This window comes from Adiantum capillus-veneris, chromosome 21, assembly GCF_014529385.1.
Source record: "Adiantum capillus-veneris isolate H3 chromosome 21, ASM1452938v2, whole genome shotgun sequence".
Taxonomy (NCBI): domain Eukaryota; kingdom Viridiplantae; phylum Streptophyta; class Polypodiopsida; order Polypodiales; family Pteridaceae; genus Adiantum; species Adiantum capillus-veneris.
In genome coordinates this window covers 28428835-28451129 of record NC_140951.1, presented here as the reverse complement: position 1 = coordinate 28451129, position 22295 = coordinate 28428835, and the positions used below count along the sequence as shown (strand labels likewise).

Below are 22295 nucleotides of genomic sequence, written 5' to 3'. Positions count from 1 at the left end.
AATCATCCGTCAGGATCTTATACAGTTGGATACTAAGAGGACATGGGTAGACCCTACACAAGAATTGGGCACGAAGATGACCGACTACAAAGAAAACTTCCTACAGCTATCTGAAGATGGATTTGTGATTCGCCCGAGCTACATGGATATTCACCTGTCTCATGGTTTGAGATGTGCTATTGGTCAGGTTCGTATATTCTCACACCAACTGGAAATTGAATTTGGCAGATTTAGGGGAATCCCACCTGAGAGCAAAATTTGCAAGTTATGCGGAATGGAGCTGGAGACAGAATTACACTACATATGCCATTGCACCATATACTATGATATACATGGGCGTTTCCATTGCCTATTTAAAGAAGGCTTTGGACCTCTAGACAGAGTCATGCAATACCAAGATCAAAGATGCTTAGGCCTGTACCTACTGGAACTACATCGGCACGGGGATAATCTAATGAGAAGATAAAGAGCACCACAGCCTCAGAGGCAGATCACAGATTTCTTCGGACCGAGAGAAGCAGGAGTGGAAGGAGAAGCAAGAGGCCAGCAGCCAGCACAAAGGAGTACCCACATTCATACCAAAGGCACCCTCATCGACAAGGCGATTGAGCTTAGGAAATCGAGACGACCACAACCGAGATGCAGAAGCACACTCCACCGGAGGAGACTACAACAAAGGATTAGAAGCATTCTAACCAAACACCCAGAATGCTCCTAAGAAGTTTATTTAATACTTTGTATTTAGTTTTTCACATTTATTTTCACACTTAGTACTTTGGTACTAAGGTACCCAGACATTGTAAAAGATTCACCACTTTTGTATCAGTTTGGTCTCATAGGTCATTCTGGCCTTTTGAAGACGTTAATATAACATTTCATTTCTCTCTCTCTCTCTCTCTCTCTCTCTCTCTCTCCATTTTCTTTCGAAAGGATGTATACTCATGTTCAATCTTCAAATGACGACCACAAATTAGTAGCTAAAGACAAATTTAGACAAGCTCACTCAAGCATTCGTATGGACCATTTAGGACTCAATAATACAGCCTTGCAAAGAGTTGCACAGAGAGAGAGAGAGAGAGAGAGAGAGAGAGAGAGAGAGAGACCATATGAAGGCCAGATATGAAGGAGCAAACCAGAAGACGAGAAGCTCTCCCATTGACCCTTTGCAGGATACAAACAATGGAAGATCTGGAGGAATTTTACACCTGACTAGCTGGCTGAGGCAGGGGCTGAATTCCACAACCAGCCCACCAAACGACAGCCACAGAAACTGCCATGATGAGAGGACCCACCACCGGCCATAGTTCAGGGCGCACCTGCACAGGATGGCAGTCGATGGGTGCTACATGATTGACTGCGTAGATACATGCACTACATCCCTGAGCTCAATGTGCCTCACTCCTATGTGTGCCACATCAGCCTACTCCCTTGCAACTGCTAGTCGGAGGCTCTCCATCTGTACAATGGATCTCATTCTTTCTGTGCTAAATTCTGCTTGCGAGAATGTTGTCTCAAATTGGCAAGAATGTAACTGGTGCAAGAAGTTGGCAAGATCGTAAATAGGGAGACGCGTCTCTTGGCCCAGAGGCTTCGGCAGTTTCCTTCCTGAGCGTCAGCACACGGAAAGAAGAAAGTGGTTCATGAAAAAGTTTACATTGCTTAAAACAGTCCATGCCTCTAGCTATAGTAATGCTAGTTGTGTCATAAACCCTCTACCCTTTATGAAGGAGAGACTCATCTTTAGCAGGCATTCACTTTCATGTCAGCTTTCAGAGTAATGACCTTTGTTTGTGCTAGTCTGACGGAGGCATGGGCATCCACAGGTTGCTTAGTACAATAAAAGAACCCTGCTTGTTTTTCTTTTTGCTACTGACACAGATCCTTACTACACTCTGCATAACATGAAGGCTGCGCAAACCGGACTTCACTAAGTCCAAACCTTAGTAGTCCCAAAGATTTGTGATTTTGACGACCAGTAAACACATCATACTTAAAAGCACGGTTTTGAGCAGAATTGCAAATTATTTTTACCTTTTCGCATCATTTGCTAATGATGAACTATACAAGGAGGACACCTTTGGCACAAGCTTCTTTAATGTAACCAGTCAAAATGTGATACGTATGTTGTTTGAACATCCTTGGTCCCTAGAACCTAAGCTTTCTCTGACACCGGTTTTGTACAATCAAATTATAAAATCACATTCCACATTGGTAGAGACAGACCATGTCTTACCAATAAAATTCCTCTTCGTATACAAGTGCCAGGCCGTTGAGAGTGTATACAAAAGCATGTTGTCTGATACTAGCTGTCATTCCCAAGCATTTTCATTTTGTTGGCTAAACCATTGACATGCTGCGATGGTGGCAAGCACATTGCGGTTGAGATGATGCTCTAGACATTCCTATATTCTGCCATCCATGCCATCCAAAACACCGCTCCACATACCCTTCATTGGTGGGAGTTGAGCTACAAATGCACCCCAAGGAGGAAGTCCTGTGCCGGAACCTCTAACTCGGCCATCCAAGCGAAGGGATAGATACCTGTATGTTAATACTTTCAGAACAAAACAGCTAAAAAGCAGCTTTCTTTGCTTGAATGGAATTCCAAGGTTCATCAACTTACACTGGGGAGTCCGCTGGTACGTTTGCAAGCTTCTTCTGCTCCATCAGCCATCTGTCAGAAAGTGAATCTTTGCGTCAGAAAGCACGGGACCTAAGATTTGCAGTCACTTATCCTTCTTACTTGCCTTGTCCATTCTGTTGTGTAAATGGGAACGCCTCTCCAAAGCTTTTCTGCTTTAACAGAAGCCCCTTCAGACTCATCCTTGGACTCGTTGTCAGCAGAATATTCCAGGTTTGGCACTTGGCCATCTGTTGCAAATGAAATTACCGCAACTCCTCTTTCCACCAGCTGGAGGAAGTAAGGCTCACTAGCTCTGCAAGCTTCTTCCAAGTGCGAGGCAGGACCCACAACTATGACAAGCCGAGCAATGCCTCTCAACTGTCCTAATCCGACCACTCTTTTGTTTCTTAGCTCTACTTTTAGTGAGGCCAGAGTTTCCTCTCTGGATATTTTTGCTATTTGCACGTCTCTTGCTTTTACTTCTGATCTATACAAAAGTGCAAAGACTACCACAGCAACCAAATCTATTCCGAGGCCTGTCAAAACTTCTGTAACAGGAGATGCATTCGGAGCATGCCCTATAGCAGCAATTAACCGAGGAAGGGAAATCAATGCCCCAATGCTGCCACTTCCTACAAATGCCAAGTAGAAAAACATTCGCAGTGCCCTAAAAGGCGCAATGACTTCACTCCTGATCCGTGCTGTAGCGCTGGTAGAACATTCCAACATTAGCCTCTCTCTCTCTCTCTCTCTCTCTCTCTCTCTCTCTCTCTCTCTCTCTCTCTCATGGGAAGCATCGGAGAAGTGCCAACGGCTTCCCCCACGTGTAAGAAAACGCATCCCTCGCCGGCCGCCCACAAAGCCTCTTTCCATGTGGACAGGGAAGAAGATGTCGGCAATAGAGAACGAAATGAAAGAATGGAGAAACAAAGTGGAAGAGTGGAAGAGTGGAGGAAGGAGAGGAGCACTTTTCTTCAAAGATGGACCAAAGAAAGAGATGGCATGTGTAGGAGGATCGCTTCGCTCGAGGAGAAAGTGGTCATCCAAGATTCCATCATCTGAAATCTACAAGCAAACAGTGGGCGGCTTGAAGAAGGCCAAATTCAGCCATCCATGATGGAAGAATTGAATACCATGAGAGAAGAAATACGGGTTATCAAGGAAGATGAGGAGAAGAAGTCATGGGCTGCGGTCATCTCCGCAACACAAAAGAAAGTAGAGGAGGCCGAAAAATGGATGTTTCCAAGAAAGGGAAAGCGTCTTCGTGATCACATCCATCCACGAAGACGTCTTTACCACCTTCTGTTTCTCCTCCTCTTTGATCATCCGTACCTGCTCCTTGATGACCTTGATTTCCTCTATCACCGAGGGCTTGAATTCCCCTTCTTCTAGTCCACTGCTTATAGAGCAAGCTCTCGCTTGAGGGCTGAGACCTCTTCTTTAAGTGCTTGTGAATCCGCCTTTAGTGCTTGTAGCTCTGCGTGCAAGTCCTCTTTCTCCTCTTTCCATTGTGCGCCTTCGTTGAGAAACATTTGAAGAAGGTTGGCCTTCTCTTTCCACCATCCCTCCGTATCTGCTTTCCATTCTTTCATCTCCCTTTCCATTTGTGTTATCCGCTTGTTTGTAAGCACAAAGGTTGCCTTCGTATGGGGCTTACACACTGGCGAAGCGCTCATGGCCTCCATCAAAAACAAAAACAAAGTCTACACTTCTGCAAGAGAGGCCAACCCACTATATCCACACTACGCATACATCCATGTCCCGCATAATGCATATATATGTTTTCCTCATATCAATCATATATTTTCTGATTTTCCTTTTCTACTAATTTCTGTCAATGCTATTCTGTAATTCCCTCCTCGTGAAAATTCTGAAAATTCCTGAAAATGTATATTTTGTATCTACAGGTCTGCTCATGAAAATTCTGACTCTGAAATTTTATTTTCCTCCGTATTTCTGCAGGTCTGAAATTTGCAGGTCCGAAAAAAAATTTCACTGCACGCTCTGTAATGCACCTATGGGCTGAGGGGGGGGGGAGAGTGTCACGTGACACATCCAACCCTATGTGTCCGTGGACAAGCTACCGCATGATCAGGGTTCAGTTCAGTCAAGTCAGTCTAGATTAGAAGTGATCTGGCACTTTTTGTGAGTCTATTCGTAGACCGTGCATGCCCAGTCACTTAGCATAGATGCATATCCTCTGGTTGCACACAGCATGATCATCAATATTCCCATCAGAATCCATTAGAATCAGTTAGGGGATTTTTCCAGTGCATTTAGTCTATTTTCCCTATTTTTGACATTTTTCACTTATTTATTTAAGTGACTTTCCAACAAAAGTAGGCAGGGCAATTTGGGTAAGAAAATATATAAGCAAACCAAAGTTAGCACTAAATGGCAAAAGAGGCAGCAGGAGCAAATGCTCAACAGGAACCTTCTCAGCAGAACCCCAGCAATACCCCCAGCGTTTTGGAGTTCCTTCCTTGCCGGGCATTTTCAGCACTTGGCGTTTTTCAACCCTTGCATCCTCGCCATCCACAATCAAGCCTAGCGTTTCCTGCTTGGCATCGCATACTCAGCCCTAGCATTTTTCCCATGATCGCAAGCAGTACCAGACAAGGCAGCGTTTTCTATTAACGCTAGAGAAGCAGCAGGGTTTTTGGTTTTCAGCCCAATTTGTAGCAGAACAACAGCGTTTTCAGCATTTGACACAGTAGCAGATTCAGCCTAGATCCATTGCAAGAGATCCCCCATTTTCAGCCATAAAAACGCAGCCAAAACAGAGATTTTCAGCCACCGAAACAGTCCCGAAATTCAGCAGATAGAAGACCACAGATTTCAGCCTAAGGTCGTCGTCGTCATCACCGTCGTCGTCATCAGCATAGTCCCAGGTTGCATCAATCCATTGCATCGTCATTGTACCACTTTGTGCAATCAATAAGTAGACCACTCTCGCCGACGAGAGCGTGGCCTTCGGAGGAGGGTTTTACAACGTCTCTAGTGTCGTACCTCTCTTCTCTCTCTATCTCTCAGTCTCATACACTTGCACGCACATTGTCCATTCACTTTGTTCGTGATCATAGCACTTTCCATTAAGAACGGAAGGCTCTCCCTTCCATAAGAACAAAAGGAACCTTGAGCACAGTTCGGAGCACTCATCTTGAGCAAAGCGCAAACAATCATTCCGTTGCACCTAACATTGGTATCAGAGCTTTGGCAGTGTTCTGTATCACTCAAGGAAAGAACCACAAGAATCACAAGAATTCTTTTGCTTGTTGAGGTCGCACGAACCCAAGTTCGCTTGGGCGTGTCAATTCCTAATCGTGTTTTGTTGAAGAGTCACAGGAATCCCAAGAAAGAAGGGCTTGTCCAACCTCCCCTTGTGTCTCTTTTCACTCATTGAGAGCGGACCATGCACTTAGCGGCCGGCCAATCGACGTGAGGTTGGGAAAAGCAACCTTGGTCTGAGCGCAAGGCCGCCAAGGGGTGCGCCCGCAGAAAGGAGTAGAACTCAGGTGAAGAGAAGATCCTTCTCAAACGCGGTTTGCAAGGGAAAGAAAACCTCGAAAACCTCACGAACCAAGACCCCCAAGAACCCAAGTTCCTCGTGAACTTAAGAACCCAAGACCACAAGAACCCACAAGAACCCACAACTTCAGAATTGTCATCACTCGAAGCGGAATGGATACTTCGCTTGGAGGTGATCAGCATGAGAGAGGAGAAGAAGAATTTTCCCCACCAGGAGGTTTTTCCGACCCTCCCCCTTCACCATCTACGTCAAGGATTGCACTAACTCCTATGGAGGCTTTGAACCAAATGTTTATGGAAAGGAAGTTAGTACGCGAAGAAAGAAATGCAGAAAGAATGGCAGAATTTGATCGTGAATGCAAAGAAAGAAAAGTAGAAATCGAACGTAGACACGCAGAAAGAACAACAGAAATGGAATGCAGACACGCAGAAAGAAGAGCAGAAAGAGAAGCAGAACGAGAAGCAGCAAGGAAGGAAGCCAAACCAATACAAGAACAGAGCGACCGACAAAACAAAGAGTTCTGGCAACTCCATTCTCAAGTTCAGGCACAGATGCAAGAGATTTGGGGAAAGGAGACTCTCTTAGTCTCTTCTTCTCCAAAGCATGACACACACGATTTGCATGATTGTGAGAAGCATGATGGTTTGAATAACAATGATTTGCATGATGATTTGATTGACAATGATAAGCATGATGATTTGCATGATCAAGATGTGATTTCTCACGAGCATGATGATTTGCATGATCAAGATGTGATTTCTCACAAGCATAATGAGTTGCATGAAGATGATGTGATTGTTCACAAGGATGATGTGTTAGTGAATGCTTTTTCTAGCGAAGCTAACCTCGTTGTAGATTTGATCAATCACGAAGAACCGATCTTGGCTTTCGAGTCGAGGTCCAAAGAACCCCCACGGGAAGATTCGATCATTCAGGAAGAACCGATCTTGGCTCTCGAGCCTTGGTCCAAAGAACCCTCACAGGAAGTATTATGTGTTCGCATGATTGATACGCACGCATTGTTCAAGTGTTTCATTCGTGATCGTTTCCTGTATTTTAGTCAGCGTCTTTATGTGATCCCTTTTCCTAGGCATGACATATTGTACGTTGAGCACATTTCACTCATGAATGAGCACAAATGTATGCGGATTTTTCATGAAAAGCTGAAAAGTATGCATTCAAGGAAGTCACATTCCATGTTTCTCCCTTGGCATGACACATTTGTAGAAAGAGCACCTGGAAGTATGAGCATCAAGCATGGGCATTTCCGTTGTGAATTGCCACAGTTGATTGCTCTAGATCCAAAGAGAAAGATTCGATCTCATTGTTTGCATGTGTTTGATGAACGGCTTGTCACTCCGTCTCTATGTTCATCTACATTGCATACACAGTCTTTAGAGAAGACAAGATTTTTTCCAGTCACTTTACATGGAATGGGTATGTTCATGTTTTTGTGTTGGAAGTGGTTTCAGGAATTTTCAGCCATGGAGATTCTTGAAGAGGAAAGAAGCAGGATTCTCGACGAAGTTGAATCATTGAAGGAGCCACAGAAGACTTTGTGTCGCTTTCGGTGCGGCCCAAAGAAGCAAGGTTTGCAGACCTTTATGAAGTTCAAGTACCGCACGACCCACACATCAGAGTGGGCCGGCGAAGAGTCCCTTCCAGGATTCCAGATGCTATTGGTGATCTCCCTCAACGCCATACAGTTCGGTACCAGTACCTCACTTTGAAAAAGAGAGGATGTCACGTGACACATCCAACCCTATGTGTCCATGGACAAGCTACAGCATGATCAGGGTTCAATTCAGTCAAGTCAGTCTAGATTAGAAGTGATCTGGTACTTTTTGTGAGTCTATTCGTAGACCGTGCATGCCCAGTCACTTAGCATAAATGCATATCCTCTGGTTGCACACAGCATGATCATCAGTATTCCCATCAGAATCCATTAGAATCAGTTAGGGGATTTTTCCAGTGCATTTAGTCTATTTTTCCTATTTTTGACATTTTTCACTTATTTATTTAAGTGACTTTCCAACAAAAGTAGGTAGGGCAATTTGGGTAAGAAAATATATAAGCAAACCAAAGTTAGCACTAAATGGCAAAAGAGGCAGCAGGAGCAAATGCTCAACAGGAACCTTCTCAGCAGAACCCCAGCAATATCCCCAGCGTTTTGGAGTTCCTTCCTTGCCGGGCATTTTCAGCACTTGGCGTTTTTCAACCCTTGCATCCTCGCCATCCACAATCAAGCCTAGCGTTTCCTGCTTGGCATCGCATACTCAGCCCTGGCATTTTTCCCATGATCGCAAGCAGTACCAGACAAGGCAGCGTTTTCTACTAACGCTAGAGAAGCAGCAGGGTTTTTGGTTTTCAGCCCAATTTGTAGCAGAACAACAGCGTTTTCAGCATTTGACACAGTAGCAGATTCAGCCTAGATCCATTGCAAGAGATCCCCCATTTTCAGCCATAAAAACGCAGCCAAAACAGAGATTTTCAGCCACCGAAACAGTCCTGAAATTCAGCAGATAGAAGACCACAGATTTCAGCCTAAGGTCGTCGTCGTCATCAGCATAGTCCCACGTTGCATCAATCCATTGCATCGTCATTGTACCACTTTGTGCAATCAATAAGTAGACCACTCTCGCCAACGAGAGCGTGGCCTTCGGAGGAGGGTTTTACAACGTCTCTGGTGTCGTATCTCCTCTCTCTGTCATTTCATTTCTCTCTCTCTCTCTCTCTCTCTCTCTCTCTCTCTCTCTCTCTCTCTCTCTCTCTCTCTTGTTGTGACAACGCATCCTCTCTCCTGCCTGCTGGACTGTGCATCCTCTCTGTTAGGTGCAGCGGAATGATTGTTTGCGCTTTGCTCAATATGAGTGCTCCGAACTGTGCTCAAGGGTCCTTTTGTTCTTATGGAAGAGAGAGCCTTCCGTTCTTAATGGAAAGTGCTATGATCACGAACAAAGTGAATGGACAATGTGCGTGCAAGTGTATGAGACTGAGAGAGAGAGAGAGAAGGAAAGAAAGATTTTTTAACGTCTATAAAAGGCCGAAGTCGGCCTATGAGACAAATCAAGGACATGAGGTGGGTGTCCTCTGTGTATCCGTAAAGGATAAAAGGTACAAAAGTAAAAGTAACTATCCTGTATGATGACTGGGGGAGGAAAGTGATACAAGGGTGGGGATGGAGCTCCAAAATTGGGGAAAAGATGTAATCCTATATGCTGGGGTAGAATGTACAATATAAGATGAAATGCTATCCTATCTCTAGCTCCATCCAGTACCATAATCTGGGTGTAGTACAGGATGCATGGACGGGTAGGGTGTGAGCAGTCCTCGTAAGATGGCTGTTGGATCTGCAAAAGCCAGGAGGCATCTCTCCCCCAAGGATCTATAGTAGTGCTCCTGGATCTCCTGGATCCTGCTCTGGTGTAGGTGCGGCGCCCTGCGTCCATGGGTACGTGGGCGTCTGCGAGCTCGGACCTCCTCAGCCTGCTGTAGAGTCACTCCTCTCTGGATGGTCGGAGGTGATGGAGCTGCTATGGTCCTCTGAAAAAAGTCTGTGAGCTGTGTCTGGCGCTCATCTCTCCCAGCTGATGCTACCTGGGGGAGGGAGTCCCGGTGCTGCTGTATCTCGAGGAGAAAGCGGCCGAATTGTCGTTGGTCTCTGGACTCAAAAATCTGATGTTGAGTGGGCTGATCTGCAAACAAGGTCGGGTATGTGGGGGAGCAGGAGAGAGAGCCCACTTGCTATTCTATGCAATGGGAGTGAAGGAGAAGAGGAGATTGGCGCAGAAAGAGCACACGCAGAGAAAACGTGAGAGAGAGAGAGAGCTGGGAATCTGGGAAATCTGGGAAAGTCACGCTAGTCCCAATTTGGGCTTGACCTTTGAGTATATGAGTAAGTGACTAGGGGGCCATTCACACTTGGGCCCCCTCACTTATAAGTCTTTTAACTTATAAGTTAATAAGTACAAGGCACTTAGGCCTTTATTCCCTAACAACCCTCCACCTAAAGGCAATGTACCTTGGGAGATCAAAGAATCAGCTAACTATGATACATCAGCTGAGCATGCACTTACTCATCCAACACCCATCATCTGTCGGCAATATGCAAACCGCTCTGCTGGAAGACTCTTGGTCAAAAGATCTGCAGGATTGTCATCTGTGTGCACCTTGACAAGTGTAATGCTCTTGTCATCAAGCACACTCCTGATAAAATGATACTTCACCTCTATGTGCTTTGTCTTGGCATGAAAAACAGGATTCCTTGCAAGCATAATAGCACTCTGACTATCATAGTGTAGCACAGGAACCGGTGACTTAATGCCACGCTCTTCTACCAAACGCATGAGCCACAAAGCTTCTTTGCATACCTCAGTGGCAGCCACATACTCAGCCTCAGTGGTAGACAAAGCAACACATTTTTGCAGTCTAGAAATCCAAGAAACTGCACCTCCTGTGAATGTAAACACATATCCAGAGGTAGACTTCCTGCAATCTGGATGTCCAGCAAAATCTGCATCTGTAAAGCCATGCACAGATGTCTCACTCTTCCCAAAACAAATGCACAAGTCTTTAGTGCCTTTCAAGTATCTCAAGATACACTTCACTGCTTCCCAATGCTTTTTGCCAGGATTGCTCATGTACCTGCTTACTACTCCCACCGCAAATGCAATGTCCGGACATGTAGCAACCATAGCATACATCAAACTGCCAACGGCTGATGCATAAGGAATCTTGGCCATTTCAGCCCGCATATCATCTGTGTTTGGGCAGTCATGTGCAGTCAGTTTTACATATGGAGGCAGCGGAGTACCAAGTGTCTTTCCCCCATCCATATAAAAACGATGTAGCACCTTATTAACATAATCTCGTTGAGATAGATACAGACGCCTGTTAGGTCTATCTCGAGAGATACGCATGCCCAAAATATGATTAGCATCACCAAGATCCTTCATGTCAAAGCGATTCTTTAAGCTTTGCTGTAATGCATCCAACTCCGTGACATTTTTACCCGCAATAAGCATGTCATCAACATACAAAATCAGCAATAGACGAGATCCATCACTTGCCGTTTTGATATACAAACAGTGATCAGAATTACTTCTTTTGTATCCTTGAGACCTCATGAATGTATCAAACTTGTGATACCATGCACGGGGAGACTGTTTCAAACCATACAAGCTCTTCAAGAGTCTACATACTTTCTTCTCTTGCCCCTTTGACACAAACCCTTCTGGCTGCATCATATAGATCATCTCAAGCAAATCGCCATGCAAAAACGCTGTTTTGACATCCATTTGCTTTAACTCCATATCTTCAGAAGCAACCAGGCCTAAAACAAGACGTAATGTGGCAAGCTTTACAACAGGAGAAAAAATCTCATCAAAATCAACACCATGCTTTTGTTTGTACCCTTTAGCAACCAAACGTGCCTTGTACTTAGAAGAAGCATCAGATGTGACCTTGGTCTTGTAAACCCATTTACATGGCAGAGCCTTATGCCCTTTAGGCAAATCAACCAAGTCCCATGTATGGTTTTTCTCCAAAGACTGCATTTCCGAAACCATTGCTTTGAACCATTTCTTACTGTCTTCCCGTTGCATAGCCTCTTTATAGCAAGACGGCTCACCACAATCAGTAAGCATGACATAGTCCAAAGACGGTTCATATCTATCGGGGGGCCTTGTCACCCGAGTAGACCTACGCACCCAATGATCCATAACAGGTGGATTTTCAGCCTGTAAACCATCAAAAACAGCAGGCTGTTCAGCCGGTTGCATCGCAACAACGGGCGGTCTAGGAGCATCAACCTGTTCCTCTACCTGTGGTGCATCAATGGCAACTTGTTGGGGCTGATTTTCAGCAGCTAATGGCTGATTTTCAGCACCATTTTCAGCATGTAAAGGCTGCTGAACATTGGGCCTTCTTGGCTGTCCATATGTAACATCTTCACGAAAAACAACCCGGCGCACTTCCTCGACCTTTGTGGGCTGTTTGTGCATGCAATTCTCATTGAAGATGACATCATTGCTGCGTATGATTTTCCGTAATGCGGGATCCCATAATCTATACCCCATTTCACCATCCTCACCATATCCTAGGAAAATGCATTTATGAGACTTTGGTTCTAGTTTGGTGCGCAGTTCACTCCGGATGTGAACATAGGCCTCACAACCAAACACTCTTAAATGTGCATATGAGGGTGGCTTGCCAGACCACACCTCCTCAGGCACCTTTCCACCCAAAGCCTTGCTAGGTGAGCGATTAATCAAGTGAATAGCTGTTTGCACAGCTTCTGCCCAAAAACCATGAGGTAATGCAGCATGTGACAGCATACTCCGAACTTTCTCTTGGATAGTCCGGTTCAACCTCTCTGCAACTCCATTCTGAGAGGGATTAAAAGGAGCCGTGAGCTCTCTTTTAATACCTTTAGTAGCACAAAAGTCAATAAATGCTTTTGATACATACTCCCCCCCATTGTCTGAGCGCAAAGACCTAAGCTTCTTGTCAGTTTGATTCTCAACAAACGCAAGAAACTTCTTGAAAGTATCCAAAACATCGCTTTTAGCACGTATTGGATACACCCACACCTTACGTGTAGCATCATCGATAAACGAGACAAAATATTTCTTTCCCCCTAAGGACAACTGTGGCATTTCACATACATCGGAATGCACTAAGTCTAACCTGTCAGACTTCAAAGAAAGAGACCTTTTGTGCGGTGTTTGACTGTGCTTACCATAAATACAGTGCTCACAATGAGAAAAATCAGCATACCTCAAACGCGGCAAATAACCACAACGAGACAGAGTTTCCATTCCTCTTTTACTCATGTGTCCCAACCGGCCATGCCACAAAGAAACACTTGGCTGCTCGGTTACGGCGACAACATGGTCACGCACACTAGATACATGCAAAGGATACAAAGTGTCCGATTTACAACCCTTGGCTACAATCCGGGCCCCTTTACAAATTTTCCACTTGCTATCACCAAAAGTGGTGTGATAGCCTGCATCATCTAGCTGCCCTGTACTAATCAAACTCTTCTTGAGTTGTGGCACATGGCGCACTTTGTGCAAAATAAAAGTCATACCATCAGCAAAGGAAAACTGGACACTGCCAATACCTGCAATGTCACATGCATAGTTGTCTCCCAAATAAACAGTGCCCTGCACCTCACCTGAGTACTGTGTAAACCAATCCCTATGAGGTGTTACATGAAAGGAGGCACCTGAATCAAGAATCCAAGTATGCATGTCCACATCAGAACCCATAGCAAGGGTATGTGCATCCACAGAAGAGGCATTGAGTACATCAGTGCTGCTGTCACTGTCACAACTACTAGCAACATTGATTTCCTCAATCATCACAGTGCTCTTCTTGGCATTTCCCTTGTCCTTTGCATCAGTTTCAGCACCCTTGTTCTTCTCTTTCTTCCACTCATAGCATTCCCGTTTATAATGCCCTTTCTTTCCACAATGATGACACACAACATCTTTCCTACGAGATTTGCTGCGTGCCCTGTCCTTACTGTCAGATTTCTCCCTCTGTTGAGACCTGCCTCTCAAGTGCAATGCATTAGAAGACCCACCTGTGGTGTTCTTCCTGTTCATCTCTTCCATCAAGAGAGAACTCTCTACATCTGCATACTTAAGTGAAGCACTTGAGTTACTAAGAGCTGTCCGGAATACATCCCAACTCTCGGGCAATGTGCATAGCAGAAAAGTAGCTTTGAACTCCTCATCAATCGTGAATTTCAGCTCTGTCAGTTGGCTGAAAATAGAATTGAATTCATTGAGGTGCACTGACATGTGCGTGCCCTCCTTCATGCGGAGATCCATAAGCTTCTTAAGCCAATACACTTTATTGGCAGCACTCTGCTGTGCATACAACTCGTCTAAACGCTTCCACATGCCCCATGCTGTCTGCTCATTCTCTACATTGAAGAGTAAATTGTCAGACACCGAAAGCATGATCGTGGAGCGAGCCAACTCGTCCACTTCTTCCCATTCTTCAACCTCCATATCAACCGGTTTCACACCCTGTAACTTAATAGGTTTCGCCTGTTTCTTCTGCAACATCACATTATAACATTGCTTCTTCCATATAGCAAAGTTATGGGCACCTTCAAGCTTGCGAATGTGCAACAAATTGCCACTTTCACTGCTAGAAGTCATTCTGAGTGATTGCAAACACTGAAACCCTGTTTTGCCGACCTAAACACGCCCAAATGTGCGCAATCGGGCAAAAAACAGCTTGTTGTTACAGAAAAACAGCGAGCAAATTTCATGCGAAATCACCCCAAAACGGCATACATTCACTGCCAAACCCTTACCAAAGGTTTCCACAAGGTGTATACATCATTTGCTTGCTGAAATTCCCTGTTTTAGGGCAAAAATCAGACCTGTAAACACCTGTTTTGCTGAATTTTCAGAACCTCGTTGGTGGAAACACCTGTAAGATTGACCTGTGAGACTTGCCCTAATGAAATTGCATCAAATTGACCCCGAAATTGGTCAATTTCAGCAGAAATAGGTTGCTGTTCGCCAGTTTTTGAAACCCTAATTTTGGGGAAACTGTCACCGGAGGTCGATTCTACACGGTGAGAGGATCCCTTCGCGACAGAGTTGATCGAAAACGGTTGAATATCCTTCCCGCAGCGAGCAAAAACAGAATTCTGATCTGTGTTGCGAAGATGGCTCTCTTGGAAACCCTAAAGCTCTGATACCATGTGTGGGGGAGCAGGAGAGAGAGCCCACTCGCTATTCTATGCAATGGGAGTGAAGGAGAAGAGGAGATTGGCGCAGAAAGAGCACACGCAGAGAAAACGTGAGAGAGAGAGAGCTCGTAGAAATCTGGGAAAGTCACGCTAGTCCCAATTTGGGCTTGACCTTTGAGTATATGAGTAAGTGACTAGGGGGCCATTCACACTTGGGCCCCCTCACTTATAAGTCTTTTAACTTATAAGTTAATAAGTACAAGGCACTTAGGCCTTTATTCCCTAACAGGGTATCTGTCTCTGATCTGCTCATGTGCTCAACATCTGCAAACATAGTGCTCCTCGCTCTCAATCTCTGTTGTGCAAAGTCTACATATCCTCTCTGCTCTGGGGACATGTGTAGCTCGTCCTGCCTCAATCTCTAACTGGTGTGACGATACTCTGAGCTGTCCGATTGCGACCCATGCTCTATGTGGCATGTAGATATCCATGTATCTCGGTCTCTGGATGAGCCCATCTGCTAGGATAGTCAGGAAGTGATCTCTATAGTACTGCCTCTTCGTGGGGAGAGGCTCTCTGGGTGTGATCCATGTCTCCCTAATGTAGAGCTGCTAGAGGTCCTATCTGAGAACACAATTCCTCTCAGTGTGTGAGAGGCGTATATGAGGAGAGTCAGGATTATACTGAAAAGGAGGCAGGTGTGTGATGTCCAAACCATGGGATGTAAACCACTCTATAACCTGTGAGTACCATGCTCTCGTGTCACCCTCCTGATGCAACTGTATTGATGCCTCAAAAGCTCTATGGGTGAGTCTGTCTGGTGGGAGCTCTCCCATGCGCTGAATGAAACAGGTTGTCTGAAAAAGGGCCTCTACTAGCATCGGTGGTGTGGCTAGCTCTGCTCTAATGATGTCATGTGGTACTGAGGGTTTGCTATGGAGCAAACGAGAGATCATAATGATCTGTGGGTGCTCTATCTATGTCCATAGAGGTGTTGAGAGTCCTGGTGCCCATACTATCGCGGCATACATCATGGCAGGTGTGACTAGAGTGTCAAAGAGCCACCCTTTGGTGCCGGGCTCCTGGAAGTGGGCTTGATGGCATCTGCGCTCCAGGGTGGCCAACGCTGGATATCCCCGTGTAATCCGGTCTCGAGCTGCCTGGGCCATGGAAAATCCGCCAGTGGTGCCAGTAAAAGTCACCCCCAAGTAAACATATGAGCCAACCATCTCGACCTGTCTGCCTGCTGCTGTAAGTACTACTCTACTACGAACTGTACTCGAGGTATGGAAGATCATGACCTTGGTCTTGCCAAGGTTCACTGTGAGCCTTCTGTGTGTGCAGAAATCATCTAAGTCTCGTATCGTAGGTGGCTCTCTAATCCCTCCTACGTCCCAGAAACAAGGATGATATCATCAGCATAGAGCATAATGTGGAGTGGTATACCTGCCAAGTCTGAGCCCACCCGCCTGCTCATAGGATGTAATCTGAAATCTCATCGATGTAGAGACCAAATAGAGTCAGGGAGAGAGGGCATCCTTGCTTCACATCGATGGAGCTAGCAATGGGATCCGATAGCCCACCAGGGCATCGCACTCTACCTGTGACCTGTGCATATAAAGAATGAATGGCCCATATCATGTCAGAGGGTATCTGTAGCTCCTGAAGGCGTTGAAAGAGTCTATCTCTGGGGATGGTGTCAAATGCCTTGCGGAAGTCCACAAAGCAGCAGTAGAGTCTCCTCTTCCACGCCTTCGCTCCGTCTATCTAACAGCACGAAAATGTGATCGATAGTCGAGAAAGTGCGTCTGAAACCTGCATGTCCTGGTGCTCGTATTCCTGATGCCTCTGCATGTGTGCTAAGCTCTGCCTCAAGGACTGCCCCGTATAGTTTGGCCAGTGTGTGACCAATCATGATAGTCCTGTAGTTCCCTGGATCCAGGGTGTCGCCAGATTTGTGGATAGGCACAATGGTGTGCATAGTCCACTCCTCTGGTAGTCCCTCAACCGATGCACGGTTGAAGAGACGTGCTGTCAGGGGGGAGAGAGTGTCTGCCGCATAGAGCAAGTGCTCGCTCTGTAGGCCAGTATGATCTGCTGAGCGGCCGTGTTGTAGGCGCCGAATGGCCCTCTCCACCATAGTAGATGTAAAGAAAGTCGAAGTGGTAGGTCGAGGGTCGGATGGCTTTGGGATCAGTGGCTGCCCAGGTATCTGGTATAGGCACTCGGCATAGTCATGCCAGGTTTGAGGGTCCTCTAGTGGGGTAGTAGGACGTGGCTCTCTGAGAATCCTCCATGTTGTGGCGCGGTCTGTACTCATGAGGAGGTGGTATAGCTCAAGCTCCTGCTGCTCCTCGAAGGCCCGCCTTTTATGGCGTGTAATGGCCTTCATCTGTCTCCTGACCTCGCTCTCGGGGATCTCCAAGGCTCGTTGAGCCCGCAGCTGTCTGTAGAGGTCTCTGCACTCCCTGTCATACCATCTGTTCTGGGGCATCGTCCCAGAGGGTGGGGGTCGGCCACTGTGAGTGGTGTGTGGGAAGCAATTGAGGGCTGAAGTGTGAAGAACTACGGAGAGCTGGGTAGTGAGTGTAGAGAGTGGTGTATCTGGATCGAGAGCATAGATCCCCTCATACACATGTGATGAATAGACTCTGGCAAGCTCATGTGTGAAATGTATGGTAGTGTGTGGCGTGGGTGTGGGTGGTGTGTGTGAATGGGTGAGCCAGTGAAAGAGAGAGCAAGGTATGCGTGATCAGCCCCGATAGGTAGTGGTGGGATGGTGAAGGATGTGAGCAGGTGAGTTGCCTCTATGAGGGTGATGATGTAATCCACTGCACTACCTCCACCAGATACCGATGGTGGTATGCAAGTCAAGCCTCCAGATGATGGCCATTGCGCCATCCCGTTATAGATAACGAGACGGTGTTGTGATCCCAAACGGAGTATGTGTCTCCCATATGGTGTGGGCGTGGTGGTATCTCCGGAGGTCCTCTCTGCCTCTGTGTTCTCCAGGGTGGAGAGTAGTTCTGGGTCATTGAAGTCGTAGATGTCACACTGTCTACTTTGTGTCATGGCGTTGATAACTTGATATCCCCCATAAGGAAGACTTCCCCTAGTCTGGAGTACTCCATGATCCCCTCCCTGAGACACGTATATGGTGATTGTGTATCATCCTCCTCCTCTCCTACATGTGTATGGGTCTCCTCTACCCCTGCTCCTTCTGTATGTGCAAATCTAGAACCGCTAGGCGCGAAGTAGCAAATGGCAATGTATAGAGTGTGCTCCTCCGATAGCTCAATACGTATCCACATGTAACGTGCCTTTGGGTCGCGGGCTACTATCTGTATCCTGCTGTGAAGTGAGCGGCGATAGAGGATTGCTACCCCGCTAAATCCTCTAGAAGTGTTTTGTCGTGTGCACTTCCTATGTAGAGATTCCCATTGGTAATCCTGTACTCGAGATAGGCCTCTCTAGGGACTCGCATGTGTCTCTGTGAGTAGAACAATGTCTCAGTCATGCATCACCTCCTCTAGTCTCCCTGGATGAGTCCATAGAGAGCCATTGCAGTTCCAAACTGCCATGTTATCTCCTCGTATAGTGTCCCATAGGCCGCAAGTCCCTATGCTACGGCCTTGCCATCAATGATGACTCGACCGTCTCGGTAAGAGGCCCGTTCCCCCTCTTTGCGTGCTTGTTGTACTCCAGGCATGCATGCTCTCCTGTGTTCTACTTGCATCTTTGTGAGGTCATCATCAAGGTAGATGGGAGCCCCTGTGAGGCCTCATAGAATGACCCTCTTGCAGATGAAGAGGGTACGGGCTTCTTCCGATGGAAATTGGAGGATGAGGGGCCTCTTTTTGGTTGGGTCTTTACCAGCTCTCCAAGCTTTGGTGAAGGGGGTTGGGTCTTCTATCTTGTACCCAAGTTTGGTACATGGGTTTTGCCATCTTTCTAGGGAGTGGAGTCTTTCCCTTCTTCCATGCCGGTGACTCGTATATTTAGGCGGCGGGCATGCCTCATCTTCTCCTCTTCAAGTGTGGTGTGTACAAGGAGGGCCTCTTCTTTGTGAGAGTCCTCCTTGGCTTCTTTTTTAAGGTTCTTCTTGACCACCTCCACCCACCCTTCCTTTGAGGCCTCGAGCTTGTCTTCCAAGCTTTGGTGAGTTCTTCCTTGGTGAGAGAGAGAGAGAGATTTGATTTGATTTGGTATTAACGTCCGCGGGGGGCCAGAAATGACCCATGGGACCTCAAAGTGATACATAGTCTCCCCTCACGAGGGTGTATGGTGTGGTGTGTGTTATTCTCTTTTTGTGTTCCTATGAGTGTCTTTTGATGCTCAAGTATGCGGGTGAGGTATGTTCCGAGAGCTGTAGGGGAGGGGTCTCTCTTGGATAATAGGTCCGCAAAGGTAGAGCAACCGCTTAGAAGTGGTTGAAAATTAGCCCGGATGTGAGCGTATTCTGGGCATTCCAATGTCACATGTGCTTCATCTTCGGGAGCTTGCATTGTACATGATGTGCATATCCGTTTAGAAGCATCAATTTTCAGCCAACCCTCTGTTTCTATTTTGAGCATATGTGACCTTGTGCGCATCAAAGAGATGGCTCTTCGTGCCATGTGGGGCATGGGTGTTCGTATGTGGGCCTGGGCTTCCATTGGGTTTGTGTTACAGCCTTCCCAATACTTTGTGTTGACATGCTTGCAATAGTATTCAAATTTCGAGCGGTGTTGCGTTGTCTTCCACTTGGTGTGGAGGCTATTTAGTAATGCAATTTCAAAATTCAACATATGTTCTCCCTCCTTGCCCTCCTCAATAAGCATGTCCACATATGCTTCTACATTCCATTTAGCGAACCATTTCTTAATGTCCTGTATGAGGCTCGATGACAGAAATTTGCTTTTTTTTGTCTTTTGCGGCGCACATCCCGTTTCCCATGCAATGCGGGGGATTCGAGTAGTAGGCATCGCTTTGACCTTCATGATATACGTGTACATTTTTTGCAATGCTTTCATTTCTAGTGGTCTCTTGCCTGTCTCCAAGAGTAGCACGGAGTATGGTGTCGTCTTTTTGACCCCCATGTGTCGACATAGAAACTTTTTCTGAATTTTTTCAATTTCATTCCATGTGTGGGCTGAAATGCTTGCTCCCCAGATTTCCACTCCGTAGAGGATGGCTTGCATTACGCATGTCTCAAAAATGGTCGCTTTTATCTCCCATCTTTTTATGCTCCTTTGTGTGCACATGTTTTCAAATTGATAGTACTTGGCATGGCCGATGTCAATTCTATTATGTGCGCATTGTCCCCAAGCATAGTTGCACGAGATGTCAATCCCCAAGTACTTGAAACTGTCGACTTTCTCAATTTGTTTCCCTTGATACATGAGGGGAGCGTGGATATCCATCTTACAAGTCTTTACAATCATGAACTTTGTTTTGTCTACATTGATTGATAGACCCACATTTTCACAAAAAGCATGTAACGCATCGACCAATTTCTGTAGAGCTGTAATGTCATGGGCGAAAAGAGCCACATCGTCTGCATAGATGAGCATGAGAAGTGTAAGCATCCCGATGGCTGGTTCATCCCCTTCTAGTTGAGGGAGGAAGCTTTCTATTTGATCAATGCATAATCCAAAAAGAGTAGGGGAGAGAGGGCATCCTTGTTTGACCCCCATGTTGCTCGAGAAAGCTTTGGACAGCCCTTCGTGCGTTTTTAGTTGACATATGACTCTGTCATAGAGACGTGCTACCGCACTCCTGAGATGCATCGATACTTTTATGCATTCCATCCTTTTCCATATACCCATTCTCGGGACCGTGTCAAAGGCTTTGGTAAATCTACAAAGCAACAGTATAATGTTTTTCCCTTTAGCCGACTCTCTTCCATTAATACCCTGAGTGAAACAAGGTGATCAATGGTGCTATGTTTTGGTCGAAAACCTGCTTGTTCTTTTGCTCGTTTTCCATTTGTCTCTGCCCATGTGCTTATGCTTTGTTCTAAGATGCTTCCCAAAAGCTTTGCCATGCAAGATCCTACCATAATGGTACGGTAGTTGGTAGGCTGATTTACATCCCCTTTTTTGTAAAGTGCTTTGATCCAGTTCTTTTGCCAATCCTCGGGTAGCCCTTGAAAAATGGCTTGGTTTAGCATTCTATGTATCCACTCTCTGGCTCTCATACCTGACCATTTAAGCATTTCTGAGTTCAAGTGTAGTATGTCGGGAGCTTTCCCATTTGCAAGTTTTTGTATGCCTTTTTTAACTGTTTCGGAATCAAAGTGGTCTTGGGCATGGAGATCGGTTTGCATGTGTGGCATTTCTTCCGCATTATTATGCACATATAGTTGTTCCACATACATGTACATGTCATCTGAGCTTATGTCCCCCATAATGTCATGTCTCCGTCCTTTTATTTTCAGCCATTCCTTTTTGGGATTTTTCTTGAAGTTGGCTATGGCTTGTGTCTCTGTGCGTAGCTCATAGTTTCTTCTTTTCCGCCTCTTGAGATTTGTGTAGTCTTTTGATAGAGTTTCCCATTCCGTGTTCGTCGTTGACAGTGCCCGCAATGTTTTTTTACATACTTGCACTCTTCATCAAACCATGGGTTATGCGGTAGCCCTTTAACATGATTTCCTCGCCGATGCGTTTTTCCCATTGTTTGTTCCACGGCGTCACATAGAGCTTGTTTGAAAATTGGCCATGTTTGTTCAATGTGTGTGTGTGTGTGTGTGTGTGTGTGTGTGTGTGTGTGTGAGAGAGAGAGAGAGAGAGAGAGAGAGAGACGTAAAAGGGAGATTTGGAATGGGAGTTGGGCCTTGATGCTATGCTAAAGCCTCCTCCACCTTCTCCGCTACTGCTTCTTGCCCATCCTTTGTAAGCACACCTCCCTTCCACCCCTCGAAGCACTAGGAGGTAGACATCATGCACTCGGTCATCCAATCTTTACAACTCTCGCCTCTCCGGCACCCTGCTCTGTTAGATGGTGCAGGCCAGCACTCGAGTTGTGGTTTGGAGCTGGTGAAGGCACCAAGATGTAGCGGATGTGGTGGCGAGGAAGATGGCGAGAACTGGAGAGTGCTTGCCAGCATGTCTCAATATATATCCACTCCTCTCATGGATCCCTCCTCTGAAGCTGTTGCCTGCGAGCTATTGCCTACCATGACCTGCGGCCATTGACCTTGCTACCACTGAACTAATTGTTGCATTCATTTATATAGAGCCCTATCGTGAACCGACCTGCTACAACCCCCTCCCCTCTTGATGTCGCCAACATCATGCTAAAGGTCAAGCTCTATTGAGTTGTTCAATCGGGGCTCAACAAGCCTAATTCCTCCAGCACTCCGTCACTGCCTTCAGAGGTTGATCATTGTGACGACTCTGAGAGAGAGATAAAGAGAGAAGAGAGAAGAGAGGCGTAGTTATGTC

The 22295-nt window shown here is 46.1% G+C and overlaps 1 protein-coding gene across 1 annotated transcript in view; it reads right to left on the bottom strand.

Annotated features, from left to right (window-relative positions):
• Nucleotides 1–2002: 2002 nt before the first annotated feature.
• The window catches only part of LOC147430697 (LOW PSII ACCUMULATION-like protein), a 46355-nt gene continuing 26062 nt past the window's right edge, over nucleotides 2003–22295 (bottom strand). Inside the window, exons 2-4 of the mRNA XM_086493294.1 lie at nucleotides 2748–3332; nucleotides 2624–2674; nucleotides 2003–2541 (exon numbers count right to left, since the gene is read on the bottom strand). Of these exons, the coding sequence (XP_086349420.1) occupies nucleotides 2403–2541; nucleotides 2624–2674; nucleotides 2748–3332 (775 nt within the window). The 3' untranslated portion in view covers nucleotides 2003–2402. The remainder of the gene's footprint in view (nucleotides 2542–2623; nucleotides 2675–2747; nucleotides 3333–22295) is intronic.